General features: G+C 42.2%; 1 protein-coding gene across 1 annotated transcript in view; it reads left to right on the top strand.

Moving 5' to 3' along the window:
- Positions 1-10825, top strand: part of SLC22A15 (solute carrier family 22 member 15) — a 68623-nt gene extending 57798 nt beyond the window's left edge. Inside the window, exons 9-12 of the mRNA XM_012807640.2 lie at positions 5869-5989; positions 7886-7958; positions 9556-9744; positions 10262-10825. Of these exons, the coding sequence (XP_012663094.1) occupies positions 5869-5989; positions 7886-7958; positions 9556-9744; positions 10262-10351 (473 nt within the window). The 3' untranslated portion in view covers positions 10352-10825. The remainder of the gene's footprint in view (positions 1-5868; positions 5990-7885; positions 7959-9555; positions 9745-10261) is intronic.
- The last annotated feature ends 5255 nt before the right edge of the window (positions 10826-16080 follow it).

Below are 16080 nucleotides of genomic sequence, written 5' to 3'. Positions count from 1 at the left end.
GGGGACAGCTTGAGGCTCTGTCTCAAAAAATAATTAATTAATTAATTAAAGGGATCCAAATTGGAACAGAAGTTAAACTGTCCTCATTCACCAGACTACAAGATCGTCTCCTAAGGAAGTATAAGACCATGTTTAGTCACCAGACTATGTGAAAATCCTCAGGAATGTATTTAAAAACTATTAGAATTAATAAATGAGCTGAGCAGATCATGTGATACACAATTTTATTCTACATAAATTAGCAACAGAGGTGAAATAAAGCAATGCTATTTGTAATAGGACACAAAAAGAAAAAAAATCATAACCTAGACTTCATCAAAATTAAAAACTTTTGCTTTTTAAAACACCCTTCAATGGGCCAGACTCAGTGGCTTATGCCTGTAATCCTAGCACTCTGGGAGGCCGAGGCAGGTGGATCGCCTGAGCTCAGGAATTTGAGGTTAGCCTGAGCAAGAGACCCCAAGTGTTGTGGGGGGGGCACCTGTCATCCCGGCTACCAGGGAGGCTGAGGCAAGAGAATCGTGTTAAGCCCAAGATTTTGAGGTGCTGTGAGCTATGACACCATAGCACCCTAGCAAGGATGACAAAGTGAAATTCTGTTTCCAAAAAAAAAACCTAAAAAAGACCTTTAAAGATATGAAAAGCAAGACATAGACTGGGATAAAATATTTACAAAACACATATCCAATAAAAATTTGTATCCGTAATCTGTAACGATTTCATAGTCAATAAGAAAAAAAGAATGTGCAAAAGATTTGAATAGACACATCTCTAAAAATACATAAAAATGACAAATAAGTATAAGATAAGGTGTTCAACATCATTGGATATTAGGGAAGTAGAAATTAAAACCATGATGGGATACCACTACCCACCAATTAGTGTGTCAGAAATTACAGAGACTGACCATATGAAATTGGACTTGATAATCTATTTATTATTATTATAATTCATTTATATAGTCATCTTCAACTTCTTTCATCAACGTTTTAAAGTTTTTTATATGTCTTGAAACTTACAACATTGTAAAATTTATCCCTAAATCTTTCATGTTTTCTTTTTTTTTTTTTTTTTTGAGACAGAGCCTCAAACTGTCCCCCTGGGCAGAGTGCCATGGCATTACAGCTCACAGCAACCTCCAACTCCTGGGCTCAAGCGAGTCTCCTGCCTCCGCCTCCCAAGTAGCTGGGACCACAGGCGCCCGTCACAACGCCCGGCCATTTTTTGGTTGCAGCCATCATTGTTGTTTGGTGGGTCCAGGCTGGGGATTCGAACCCACCACCTTAGGTGTACGTGGCTGGCGCCTTAGCCGGTTGAGCCATAGACGCCGAGCCTCATGTTTTCTTTAGTTACAAATGGCATCGCTTTACTTCTAGTTCAATTGTTTGTTGCTAATTCGTGTAGAAATAAAATTGTACATCACATGATTACACATCCTTATACATCCTGTCACATACACTTTGAAGCTTATCTGTTAATTCTAATTGATTTTTTTATATATTCCAGTATTTTCTATGGAGACAGTGGTGTAGCCTGGTAAATAAGACTGTTTCACTTCTCCTATTGGCAGTGACCAAGAGCAACTGTAACTCTTAACACACTGCTGGTAGAAAAACACTCTGGTGTGGACACTCTGGAAAACATTTAGCAGCTGATTTTAAAGTAAAACATACTTACTCCATAACCCAGCTGTACCCAAGAAAAGTAGAAACAGGTCCACAGAAAGTCTGATGCAAATATTTAGAGTAGCTTTATGAATAATAGCCCCAAACTGGAAAGAACTCAAATGCCCATCAGGTGAAGAATAAACAAATAGTGGTTTATCAGTACATGGAATATTACTCAACAGAAAAAAAGGAGTAAACTGTTCATACATTCAACATGGTTATATATAATATGGATAAATTTCAAAAGGAGTATTTCAGTGCAAAAACCAGAGACAAAAGTCTACAAAATATATTTATTTCATTTTGAAATTCTAGAAAAGGAGAAACTGTAGTTACAAAACTTTGTGCATATATTGTATCTTTCTTTTAAAAAAAGGAGAGGAGAACAAAATGAATTGTGAGTCTTTGGCCCAACCTGCGCATCATAGTAGAAGACCTGGAGCTATCTTAAAAATTCTTAACATATGATAATCAAAAATTTGACTATAATCACTCAGTCTGTGAAGTGGATGACTAAGTTGAATATTTTGCTATTTTGAGTCATTGAAATGAGACTGTAACATACATTTTGTTCTGGTGACTCCAAATGGGCTCTGAGAAAACTTTCAGAAAAATAGCTTTGAAAATGAAGTTCTTAGTAATTCCATCCTTGGAATAAAATTTGTAGCTTCCTTGAGTTCAGTACCTTTAATGGGTACATGTGTTTTAAGGATTCCTTTTATAAAAAAATGTAATTTCATTTTACTTTTCTCTTTTAAATTACTCTTTCTTCTAAACAATCGCTTTGAACTCTCATTGGTGATAGCCATGATACCTGATTTTTCAGATAAAGAAACAAGGTTAGGAATCCAGGGAACCAGCTCAAAGGCTGCAAGGTCCTTCTGAACATTAAATAGGGTGACCAACAGGTCACCAGCAGCTCCAGAGGCAGAAGTCCCAAACCAGGATAAGAAATAATTTTCTAATGATCAAAGCTGTCTGAAATTGACATGGACGATCTGAAGGAGAAAGTGAGTTCCCCTGGTTCAACTGGCAACTGCAGGCTCCTTTGGCGGAAACAGAAGGGAGAAGTTTCCAGCATGAGCTGGAGTGTTGGCCTCGGCAATCACTCGGTGGGTGTGGGGCTGCAGCCGGGCTCCCCGTGTGTGCCCTGGCTAGAGGTGACTTGAGTCTTACATGGGAGACTTCATGCAGCTTTGGGTCTTGTGGATGCTTAGATGATAAATTTCCTGTGCCATGCTGTTTGAATTTAAATTTCAGGATGGCAGTCCTTTGACCTGTTGTTAAAGATGGTATCGAGCGCCTTCATACGGTCTGAACAATACTGTTCTGCGTGAGTTGAAATTAGCTCCAGAGACACTTGCAGTCAAACAGATGTGCATATTTCTGTCTGTTTCAATGCCACCCAATACCTCTTCCTGATTCACTCAGTTTTCTGGAAAATAATAAATGAATAATTTGCCCTCATTATTGGTTTAAATGAAGAAGTCGCTAGATCTCAAAAACCCAGGAACATATCTTCGGGTAAAGGCTGAAAGGCATGATTCTTTTTCCCAAAGCCCCTAAGGCTTAGCAAAATATATTCAGTACTTAAAAGAGCTAACATCTTCTTCCCCGTAGCCTAGTAGAAGAGGGGAAAGCAGCCCCAGAAAATCAAATTTGCCATTGCCTGGGCGACTCCATGTAGGGCACCATCTTGAATAAAGTTGAAGATTTATTGCAGAGTCACAAAGGGAAGGGGAAACTTATTTTCTGGAGCAGGCATGTTCCAGCCTCCCTCCTGAGAAGCAGCGAGAGCATGCCCAGATTCTTTTCATCAAATTAATTCTTACTGGGATCCTTCTGCTTATTCGCTCAACAACTATTTAGTGAAAGCCCAGCGTGTACAGTACTGTGGGAGATGCCATGAGGAATACAGGCAAAAAGACGGCACCGTCCTTACCTGAGGTAACTCAGAATCGATCTGGGGTGGGCAAGACAGAAGAGTAAGCACCCCCTGCAGGGAGTGTCTGAGCCTGTGGTTGAATAGATTGGAAAACAGAGGCGGCGGAGGTCAGAGAAGGAGAGGAGGTTTCACTGGAGCTATTATATTTAAAGGTAGTTTGTGAGCCGTGCTGTCCTGAGGACAGGGCAGGGGCGTTCTCTTTGGTAGAAATGTCAAGGAGAATGACAATGAGGGGCAATTATGTTGGTGCTTAGGACCTTGCTGTTGACCTTCACCATCCAGGAGAGGATGTGATTGGCAGCAGACTAGTGAGCTGCAGGCAGGAGCGTCAGAGGAAAGGGAGAGGGGATCACTCGCTGGAGATGTTTAATAGCAAAGGGGGAAAGTCTTATACAACAGAGTCAACGGGAACTCTTTTTTCTCCTATGAGTAAATTATTATTTTGAAGGAGAGAGGCCAAACATGTCTGAAAAAAATTAAGTTGTAGAATCCCGGGAAACATATTGTTAAAGGCAAGAACCACAGGATAATTGTTAGCATTTTTGATATGGACATAAGCTGGTGTGAAATATATTTTTGCGTTTTATGAAAAAGCATTACATTAAGAAACTCAAATATCATTATTTATTTTTATTGTTGGGGATTCTTGGAGGGTACACAGAAGCAGGTTACATTAATTGCTTTTGTTAGATAAGGACCCTCTTATATTTATGTCCCACCCCCAAAAGGTGAACCCTATCCCTTGACCCCCCACGCCTTCCCTCCTTCCCTTTCTCAGCTCTCCCCGTCCCCCACCCCCCACTGTGTACCAGGACCTTAATTGTCCTCATATCAGAATTGAGTACATGAGGTTCTTATTTCTCCATTCTTGTGATGCTTTACTAAGAATAGTGTGTTCCACATCCATCCAGGTTAATACAAAGGATGTGAAGTCTCTGTCTTGTTTAGAGGCTGTACTATTCCATGGAATATAAATACCACAGTTTGGGTGGCTCAGTGAGTAGGGCGCCAGCCCCATGTACCAAGGGTGGCGGGTTCAAACCCGGCCCTGGCTGAACTGCAACCAAAAAATAGCCAGGCGTTGTGGTGGGCGCCTGTAATCCCAGCTACTCGGGAGGCTGAGGCAAGAGAATCGCTTAAGCCCAGCAGTTGGAGGTTGCTGTGAAATGTGTGACGCCATGGCACTCTACCGAGGGAGACTCTGTCTCTACAGAAAAAAAAAAATACCACAGTTTGTTAATCCATGCCTGGGTTGGGGGGCATTTAGGGTGTTTCCACATTTTGGCAATTGTAAATTGAGCTGTGATAAACAGTCTAGTACATGTGCCCTTGTGATAAAAGGATTATTTTTCTTCTGGGTAGATGCCCAGCAGTGGGATTCCAGGGTCAAAGGGGAGGTCTAGCTTGAGTTCTTTGAGGGTTCTCCACACTGCCTTCCCAAAAGGTTATATTAGTTTGCAGTCCCACCAGCAGTGTAAAAGTGTTTCCTTCTCTCCACATCCACGCCAGCACTGCAGTTTTGAGACTTTGTGATGTGGGCCATTCTCACTGGGATTAGATGGTATCTCAGGGTGGTTTTGATCTGCATTTCTCTAATTATTAGGGATGATGAGCATTTTTTCATATGTTTACAAGCCATTCATCTGTCTTCTTTAGAGAAGGTTCTGTTCATCCCTCTTGCCCAGTGATCTAAGGGATTGTTGGCCCAAAAATGATGAGACCTTCAAGTGAGAAGCTGAGGAGAAAAGATTAGAAGTAGTTCCACATTTAAACTCTTGTTCTTTAAAGGACGTTAAAGTCTTCTAGCTTCGGGCAGTGATTTTGTGGAATTGTTTTTTCCTTTTTGATGGCATGTGGAGGAAGGAAGCTGAAGGCCTGGGCCTGCGCTGACCACCCTTTTACATCGTTTGACATTGTTGCTTATTTGAATAAGATGGGGAAGAAAAGAGAGTCGCACCACGCCCCTGGTAGCTAAACTTAGTTTCCGTGAACTTCCCTTACCACAGTATGGAAGTTCTCAGGGCACTGTCATTCAGGAGTCAGTCAAGTTTCATCATGTCCATGACACTGTGTGCAGGTGTTCAGGGGTAGGGCTGAAACACTGAGCAAGTAATTGCTCATGTGGTTATGTGTGATCCCTAAACCTGCATGAATGTTCCTTAACACGACCTTTTTGCTGTTTAAGACCAACCTACATGCCCCTCATGCCTTCCTAATGCAACGTGTGTTTGAAGGCATTGTCCCTGTCCTCCCCAGACACAGGTGTGTTTGCAGTGGTGAACAGCCATTCCTTGTCCTTGCTGGGGAAGCTGACCATCAGCGCCGCGTTTAACATCGTCTACATCTACACCTCGGAGCTGTACCCCACGGTCATCAGGTACGCGCCTCACACAGATACGCTCGTACACGCTTCAAGTTTCCTTATTCCTGCTTGTACCAGGAGGGGTGTGGCTCTCATTTCCTCTGCCCCTGGAGTCCGGGGAGGGCTAGCAGCAGTACGGCAAACACTTGAACTCAGACCCTGTCTTTGCAGACTGCTATTTGCCTATTTGCCTGAGGAAACTGGCTTCGTGTAGCTCGTGTAATCTGTAAGAGAAACACTCCATACTAGACGTGTCTCGTAGCCCAGATAGTGCTCAGAAGCTGTGATTATTTTGGTGTGTTTTGTTTATTCAGTCACCCTTCCTGTGTACAGGCCAGGGGGAAAGGTCCCTGTTCTCACAGAGCCTATTTGTTAGCACAAAATTAGACATTTTTGAAAGATAATTTCATATAGTAACAAGCAAACATTAGGTTTAAATATTACTTGTGAGAATAAATCCCCAGCCTAAATTTCCCCTCCTACGTCTGAAAGCAAAAAACAAACCCAAATTTGAGGGATGGGGGTGCAGCTTACACGTTGCAGAACTTCCCACGTGTTCTGGGCTGGTGTTCCCTCGGCCAGCCCTTGCCCAGTCGTTTTGAGGATCATTCCAGATAGATCCTTCCCTGATCCAGGCAGTAAGTCTCACGGTTCTTCTGCCTGTTCATTAAGTCCCTTTTCCCAGTAAGAGACCAGATTATCTGCGACTGTCTAGTTACTTCCTAATTCGTTCTAAAACCAGCATTCTCTGGTTACTGCCTGTAACACTAGGATAATGATTCTGTCCAAACTGGGACACTTCAGAGAGCAGATATGGATGTTATTAACAGGTTCAGCTGGGATACCAGCGTGATTCATGGTCACCCTACCTAAAACCATCTCCACTGTCTCTCCCTGCCTCCCACCCCTTCAGCCTTCCCTAAGACGGTGATTGTTCTTGGTTTCCTGAAAATATATGCTTAGTCAATTCCTTTTTATATGTCTGACCCTTTAATAGTTAAGTTTAAATAAATGGGCAGACTTTTTAGATCATAAACCCTGACCCTGTGTGGCTAGATTCACCGGTTGGGGGGGGGGGGGCGGGGGGGGCTAAGACACAAAGATCTGCAAAAAGATTTGATAACAAATATCCAGAAGCTCATTTCAGCATCATCCTCTGAGGTTGCACTGCCACGTTATGGTACTGACTAGCCTCATGTGGCTACTTACATTTAAATTATAATTAAAATTAAACAAATAGGGTGGTGCTTGTGGCTCAAGGAGTAGGGCGCCCACCCCATATGCTGGAGATGGTGGGTTGCAACCCAGCCCCAGACAAAAAAAAAAAAACTGCAAAAATAAATAAATAAATAAAAATTTCCATTCCTCATTCCCGCTCGCCACATTTCAGGTTAGTCCCTTAGGAGTCGCATCTGTATAGTGGCTTCCCGTTGAACCCTGTAAGTATCAAACACAAACAGCATCCCAGCATTTGGTCTGTGGCTCTGGTCTGCAGCTCTGCTCTGAGGGAGCCTGTGCTTTTACTTTGGGATATACCATTTTTGGGGCGCCTAACACAGCCCCGCACAAACCCTTTCCCTCCTCCTTTCCTCCTAAGACAAAGACCCAAAGGATCTGGCCTGCCCCATCTCCTGAGAACTTCTGCCAGAGCTAACTTTCCTGGCAAGCTGTGGAATGTGCCCAGCCCAGTCTCTCACTGCCTCTGGGCACAGATGCCATCTTTGCACCGCCCAGGAGGGTCACCCTCCCCTTTTCAATAAACCAGCCTGAACATCTCCCCTGTAGCCTCTTATCTGGACGCCATCGTTTACACCTTTCACTATTTTAGGCCCACTGCCCTCCCCCAGGGCCTTTAAATTGCCCCTTTACAACAGACTTACTGATTTTTATTCTTTTACTTCTACCTTTCAGGAATGTTGGGCTTGGAACTTGTTCCATGTTCTCCCGAGTTGGTGGGATCATTGCTCCCTTCATCCCCTCACTGGTTGGTTTGTACTTCCTAGTAATGTTATTCTCTGCTTTAGAAATGCATGTGTTTCCAAGGTAATAAACAGATGTCATTTAAGATCAGACGACACAGTTCTGAACATTGTGCTTTTTAGATGGAATTGCATCAGGGCAGATGGACCCTTACCGAGGATACGTTTATTCTTGATGGGTTTGATTTCTTGTTCAATCTGGATTTATTGGGGAGCATCTGCTAATGCCAACATGCCACATTCCTGTCTCCACTGATAAGTTAGTCAATTAGTAACTATTTATTAAGCCTCTGCTGTATGCTGGGCTCTATGCTGAGTACTTTATGTATACATATATGATCTCATGTAATCCTTACAATAACCATAAGGGGTAGGCATTGTTGTTACCCTGTATTAATGATAAGAAAATGCTACAGAAAGAAATTAAATATGTTCCCCAAAGGCACACCACTTGGAAAGAAACTTAGATATGAAGTATGCCTGGCAATGTTTATTAGTATCTTTTTGGCATTTTGTGAGTCTCACAGTCAAAAGAAAAGGGGATAATCCTGAGTCCTTCCACTCTGAAAATAACTCTCAAAGAGCTTACGGGTAGAGGCAGGGGGGCATATACAGATTTCTCCTTGGTCTGACCTGAGACTTTCCCGGCCAAGACTGGTGAAAGATGACTAGGCTGGTACGGGGCTTGTGGACCTGCTCTGCAGAAAGCTGTTCATCGTGCAGAAAACTCTACCCACCACTTTTTAGTAAGAGTTGTCTCAGAAACACCACCGTAGCCTTTTCATATTGTGAGTTGGGATATTTTTACAACTGAGTGTCTCTTTCCACATCTGGTGCTTACCTTTAGGTCACAGGACCCTTCTTATGACAGAGCCACGTTAGCTCCATGTGTCATTCTATAAAATATAGGTATCACACGCTAAAGAGATCCAACTGTGGATGGCCGACCTAGAGCGTTACAGGACCCAGCACGATGTGTCGATTGCTGCTAAGTTTAGAAGACGGGAAAGCGCAGGTCCCCTTGCTTCAACAATACCCCCACCCGTGTGGTTTAGAAACCACGTGTATGTGGTAGGGGTTTTCCCCCCAGAGTTTTTATACCTTTAATCCCTGGATCTCTCAGTTACGGTGTTAAGGTATACGGGATGGTTCAGCCAGTTCCAGGGTTGAGAACTTGAAAGTTCTTCATTAGCATATATTTTGGGATGACCCTTAAGGGACAAGTATGTGGGGATCTCGGTGTTACAAGCTGGGGAAGCTGAACACCAGGCTTCGGTCAGCTCTGGACACTGCCTGCCCAGCTCAGGTCAGCGTGGCCTCTTTTCTCCGCTGCCCAACCCAGGCATGATGCGGTGGCTGCTTCCAGTCCACAGACTGGGGCCGGCTTGTATTCCTCACTCTGCCTCTACATGCCGAGGTATCTGTCACCCTAAGGTGCCCTGGGGTCGTTATCCGTGAGGAAAGAAGTGGTTTGTAATGTAGCCGAGCAGGAGGCCTGAGCCCATGGTAACCATGCAGTTCCTCGGTCAGGAGAGGGCTGATGTCACTGCTGGGAAACGAGCCTCAGTTTGTGTGTCCTCATTTCATTCCTTGTCCCCACAGAAATATGTGCAGTGGTCTCTGCCTTTCATTGTCTTTGGAGCCACCGGCTTGACCTCGGGCCTCCTCAGTTTATTACTGCCAGAAACCCTTCACAGTCCTCTGCTGGAGACGTTTTCTGACCTTCAGGTGTATTCCTATCGCAGGCTCGGGGAGGAAGCCTTATCTCTGCAGACCCTGGACCCTCCACAGGTATGAGGTCATGTTTCTAAACCATTATAGCACTTGGGTGATGATAGTTGTTGAAACAAAGACTGTTCGGGTCAGGTTAAATTAGTGACGTTTAACTAGTGTGCCCTGAGAGGATCTTAGGTGTGCTGAGAAAATTGTGAAAGATCATTAATTAATTTCCAAAGACGTTCAAAACACAGTATGTCTCTATTTTCTTTTACTCCTTTGTTTTGATCAACATAGTTTAAGTGTGCCACGAAGTTTAACTATAGGTTCAAGTGTGCCTCGAGATAAAAAATATTGAAAAACACTGGGTTAAATAGAGCTGAATAAAACTGGAAAACAACGGTGGAATGTAACAGCAGCTGATTTCAGAGAGAGATGTGATCGATGACTTTTCTTAGAACGCCGTAGGGGCTGTTTCTTTGGGGAGCAGATGTCGTAAAGATGCATTTGCCAGATGAATAGACAGACAATAACTTTCGCTTTAGAAATGTCCTGACATCATTTCTCTGCCCTTTCCCCTTTCCTGTTTCAGTGTGTGGACAAGGAGAGCACTTTAGGGAGTGAGAGTGAGGAAGAGGAAGAATTTTATGATGCTGATGAAGAGACTCAGATGATCAAGTGAACACTCCCAGATTCCTCCTCGGAAGCGAAGGTTGTGTTTTATGCCTCTGGCTAAGGCAGGTTCTTCTTAAGAGTTGTAGAAAGGTTTGGTTTAAATAGCCACGGATGATACTCAGTGTGGACTGATTTTTTTCCAACCACCAAGGGAAGTTGGAGAAGAGATTTCATGAGAGATGACATCACTGCATTGAAGGAAGATTTGTTAATTTGTCCAAAAGTCAAGTCGAACTCTCAGAATCGTGACCTCTGGTAAATTGCCGAAATCCACTTTCCAGAGTGTTGGGCTGATGTGTTTCTAGAGGTTGATTATGTTGCTTTTCCTTCATGATTACCTAAAAGCAGATGTGTACAATTCTTCACTACCATAGTGGGATAAGATAAATGATCCTTAAGATTAAATCTTTAGCTCATGCCTGTAGATCCCAGCACTTTGGGACCTGAGGCGGAAGGCTCACTTGAGGCCTGGGCAACACAGTCAGACTTCTTCTGTAGAAAAAATGTTTAAAAATTAGCTTTGTGCGGTTATGTGCACCTGAGGTCCCAGGTACTTCAGAGGCTGGGGAGAGAGGGTCACTTGAGCCCGGAAGATTGAGCTACAGTGAGCTATGATCTTGCCACTGCACTCTGGGCAACAGAGTGAGACCTTGTCTTAAAAAAAAAAAGTCTTTTAAAATTTTGGTACATGTTTGGCAGTTGCTCCTTATCAGGAATCTTCTGCTGCAGATTGGTGTCAGCGTTTCAGCAGCTCGATGTCAGCATTTCAGCAGCTCAATATCAGCGTTTCAACTCTGTGTCCCAGGAAAAGCACTCTGATGTGATTTGTTTGTCCCGAGGCCCTGCGGCTTTATCTTGAGGAAATTAGAGTCCTCACCTGGGTTCCCAGCCTGTTGGTTGACTTGGGCTCCTTCTACTTTTAGTCTGAAGATGACTCATTCCTAAAAGCAGGATGTACCAAGGGTTTACTTGAAGGCAGAGGCGTGGCTGTTAGCCCTTTGATTCTTAAATTGTGCAGTTTCTTCAATTCCCACTTAGAGTCTGGTAGTTCACAGTCATGCCCAGTAAATGAGGAAGCTTAAGTAGAAGGCAGTTAAAAAGTGATGTGTGGCTCACACCTACAATCCTAGACTGTGGGAGGCTGAGGCCAGAGGATCACTTGAGGTCAGGAGTCAAGACCAGCCTAAGCACCATGGCAAGACCTACTGGGCGTGGTGCTGTGCATCTGTCGTCTCAGCTCCTCGGGAGGCAGAGGCAGGAGGATGGCGGGAGCCTAGGAGTTGGAGGTTGCAGTGGGTTGTGATTGAGCCACTGCCCTTCTGCCTGGGTGACGGGGTGAGACCCTGTGTCAAAACAAACAAAAAGAGAAAAAAGCCAAAACCATGTGACATGTCGAGAATGTGGGTGTAAAGAAAAAGGTGCAGTTTGTAATAAGGGAGGAAAGAAACCTATCCCTCGCAATTCTTTGTTTGTTTTGCTTCCAGTGTTGTGGCGCCAGGGACTTAGGGCAGCATTTAACAACCTAAACTCTTCCTGCCCTGGAGTAGCCCGGGTCTGTTCACTCAGAATGGGAGGCTCAGTAGTTTCCTAGGAAGCGTTGGCTTTTCGTTACATACTGTCCACTTTCAAATGACTCAAAATCATGCTTAGTTTCCTAAAATCGTGTGCTGAAAATATTTTCCCACAAAACTTGGAAACCATCTCAGACAGGACAATGATCCTGGAGGCAAGCTTGGGCAGCCTTGCTCCAGGTCACTTTCCCAACCAGGAAAACGTCCATGTTTTCAGACTCTCCATTTCTGCTAATCTCTTGAAGAAAAAGTAATTGCCTTCGCAATAAAGAGAAGCTGTCACTGTGGTTACTTCTGGAAATCTTGGGAGCACCATCCCCAGTTGGCTCCAGACACTCCCCTGCTCTCTTCCACGGTGATGTCTTGGTTGGCACCACGCCAGTGTGTACCTTTGTATTTTTTAAACTATTTTTATGTCCTTTATGCCCTTAATTATGTATTGAGCTCTTCATAAACAGGGCCCGTGTCTACTGCTGTTTCACTCTGCCAGGCCCAGAACATTGGTTTAGACAGAGTAAGGATCTAATAAATATTACTGTTTCTAGCCATCAGGGACATCGTGGAACTCCCCCAGCCTCATTTTTGCACACCCCAAGCAAATCTGAACCAAATTGTGGACTCCTGTTTGTCTTTCTCTGGAAAATGAAGACCTGGTCACCATTAGGATAGGGAGAGGAAGAACTTACAGAGACATATGGAAATTCTTCTTAAATGGTTGAGCATTTAAAATAAAGTAGTGAACTAATGTATATATAATCTTTGATTGAGGCTTTCTTTGTACTATAAGAATAACATACTCCATTATGAAAAATTTGGAAATTATAAATTTAGAGATGTATCACCCATAGACCCAACATCCAGAGACAACCTGTGTGATAGCCGTGTTCCATTTGAAGACCACCCGGGAGTCCATCTGTCTATTGGCACTGGGTCTCCTCCTTTCTCTGCTCTGAGCTGTAAGAAAGGCTGGAGATGGACATTTGAATTAAAAGTCTGGGCTGGCCATCAGCTGCTAATGTCAGGTGTGTCTCTAAATTTTCTTTCTAGATGGTTCGTTAGCCAAGTTTAATAATGACTGTTTTTTATTTATACCACTTTTGTAAAAGCAGACTTGTTCCCTTTGGATAATAACTGCTGAAGAATATTGTTTGTAGAGTGTGCCTGTGTATATATTCGCATTGGTTATATTGTTGGAAAACTTTTAATTCATAGGTAACACATATTTTGTTTGTACAGATGATTTGTAAAAAAGTGTCCTTTTTTTATTCTTTTCAAAATTAAATTTCTTTTCTGCTAAACGTAGCAAGAAAAGCGTAAACCACATAGGAAGTGTAAGACCCCAGGGTTTCCAGGGTCAACGGTCTCCTGAACAGCTTGTCTAGAACCTTCATACCACACAGATATGTTGAGAGAAACCGTGTTGCAATTTTCTCATCTCGTGAGTTAAAACTGCCACTCATTAGAAAGCCAGTACTTGTCATCAGGTTGCTTTCAAACAATGCAGATATTCTTTAGTATTTTTAAATGAGCAAATAAAATATAAAAAATGAAAACAAAGGTTTCTGGGGGACTGCTTACATGAGTATCATTTGGACAGGTATTTTTATGGGCAATCAAATCGATGAAGAGGAAACATACGTGTTTCTCCTCACTCTCTCAAGGTGTCTTTGTAAATACTGCAAATGTACTGAGCTCCAATAAAGTGATGCTTTCAAGACTTAAAAAAAAATTGATGAAGAGACTTTCATTAGGTGATTTTTATCTTAATAAATGAATACTGAAATATTATAGAAGTATAATACTGAACTATAACAGAAGTAAAATAGAGCTTTCCATTAGGACTCACCCCTTCATACAAACTCTTGATCACTGGTTCTTACACTGGCAGGGTATCTGTAAATTTTGAGATTTCTTTTTACTAAATGAAAAGCAGGTGTCTTGGTTTCTTGTGAATTTAATAAAGGATCCCAAAACATAGGCCTTTTCTTTTGTTCTCACAGAACGTCTCAAAATGTACAGTAACATCTTTGACAAACTGGGCAAACATGGAACCTGCTGGAGATGATGGGTGGTAATGAAATTGAGAGGCATGAGTTCAAACGATAACTGTGTGAGTAAAAATGCCTTCGAAAGAGAAAAATGGAAAGATGATGCCTTGTGGAAAATCCACCGAAGTCGTACATCCGAGGAACAAGGCCTTCTGATTATTACCTCAATAGATACATACGTGAAGATTATTTGACAAAATCCAACACCCTTTCAAAATAAACGCTACTGGCAGACTAAGAGTCAAAGGAAGCTTCCTTCACGAAACCAGGGCTATAGCAGCAGGTCTGGTGAAGTGGCACACAGCACCTGTTCACCTTCCTGGTACTTTGCCTTCAGACTTTTTTGATCATAACCCACAAGAACGGTTTTTATATATTCCTTGTCCTCCTTTAAAAATATGTACACAAATTATAAAACATATTTGTGTGTATGTCTGTAACTTTCATGAAATAATACCTATTCTTGATAGGCACACTGATAATTTCTATTCTGTCCTATTTTTTAAAATGCAATTTGTAACCTACTAAACCAATTTCATGACCCACTAATAGGTTCCAACCCATAGTTTGAAATCCACTGTTGTACTCTGTCTTCATGTCCAGAGAGGCTTAAAGCTAAAATGTACTTTTCCTGAACGCCTTTGCAGCTAGGCCTCTAGGTGCAATTTAGTTTGCAGAGACAGATGGAATCTGAAAAGTGGATTTGGAAGGTGCAGGCCAGACTTCTGCTGGGTCGTCTTTGGTCTGCTCAGAGTCACAGTGGTGGGGACATCTGGTTTCCCTAAGGAGTGTTAGCCAGTGATGTCATCACTCAGGGATAATATGGATTAAGGTCTTCAGATTTGTTGACATAGAACAGTAAGAAGTCTAATATTTGCCCAGGAAGGCAAGGTTTTTAAACAGTCACCATAAAATTAAAAGAAAGCCAATAGATTAGGAAAACTTTTTACACCTTCTATAAACAATAAGGATTAATATGCAGAATAAAAAATGATTGCAGATACAAGAAAGAAAAGTAGCCTATAGTTAGGCTACTCAAAGATCACAAGATGCTCAACCTCCCTAGAGGATCAGGGACGTGGAAATTGAAACAACATTAAGATATCACTTAAAACCCATTAGATTGAGGGGAAAGTCATAATATCCAACGCAAAGGCTCTGAAGAAATCGTGATAGACGCTGGGAATTTATTCTTCACCTACTTTGTCATTAGCAAGCAAGGTTGAAGACGTGTATATTGTATGATACAGAAATTCTGCTTCAATACGTGTATCATGGGAGAGCGTTTTCAGAAATTTTTTACTATAACCCACTGTAAAAAAAATGTTTTTTACACTATGGCACACAGTACACACACACACAACTGAATCAGTCTTGTAAAACAACTCAAGTACAGCATATGCTCTGTTTTATATTTTACTTCTTAAAAAAGGAATACTAGTGAAGACATTAAAATGATTTTATAATTCACCAGTAGACCAAAACTCGCAGCTGGGAGAAGTGAACCATCCTGTCCTTCACACTTGCCTTAGTACTTGCCTGGTACACACATGTGCAAGAGATGTGTACTAAGACGTCTGCCACAGTGGTGTTGTAGTAAAATAATGACATTCAACACTTTCAGTAAGAAAATTTATATAATTTCATATGCACAGGATAGGATAAAAACAGGAGTCCTATGTATTGAGGTGGATGGATCTCAATAATGTTGACCAAAATGTTGGCAATTTTTTTCTGGATTGAAGTTATTTCATCCTTAAATTCTATGGTGAATCATTACTTGCTAATTAAAGAGATTCGAGTGCTTCTTATGCCATACTTTATAGCCAAGGCTATTGTTATTTTATGCCAAAAATATAGACATCTCCCTCTTATTCCTACCAGACGAAGAGTTCCCCTCTTCCTCTCCCTATGGAGAAGGTCTATAAATCTGCCCGCATGTAGCTCTCAGTTTTTCTTGAAAGAGAGCTTTGCATCTGTGGAAACATTTATACAACTTTGCAGCCAAGATCCTAGAACTCTGTGTTCTAAGGCTTAGAAAGGATTTACCTATGTATTGAAAAATGTCAAGGGCCAATCTAGCAAAATGAGTTATTAAAAGAACTCCAATCTGGACC

The sequence above is a fragment of the Otolemur garnettii genome, unplaced genomic scaffold, assembly GCF_000181295.1.
Source record: "Otolemur garnettii isolate 467f Iridium unplaced genomic scaffold, OtoGar3 scaffold00073, whole genome shotgun sequence".
Lineage (NCBI taxonomy): Eukaryota > Metazoa > Chordata > Mammalia > Primates > Galagidae > Otolemur > Otolemur garnettii.
This window is presented reverse-complemented; position numbering and strand designations above follow the sequence as displayed.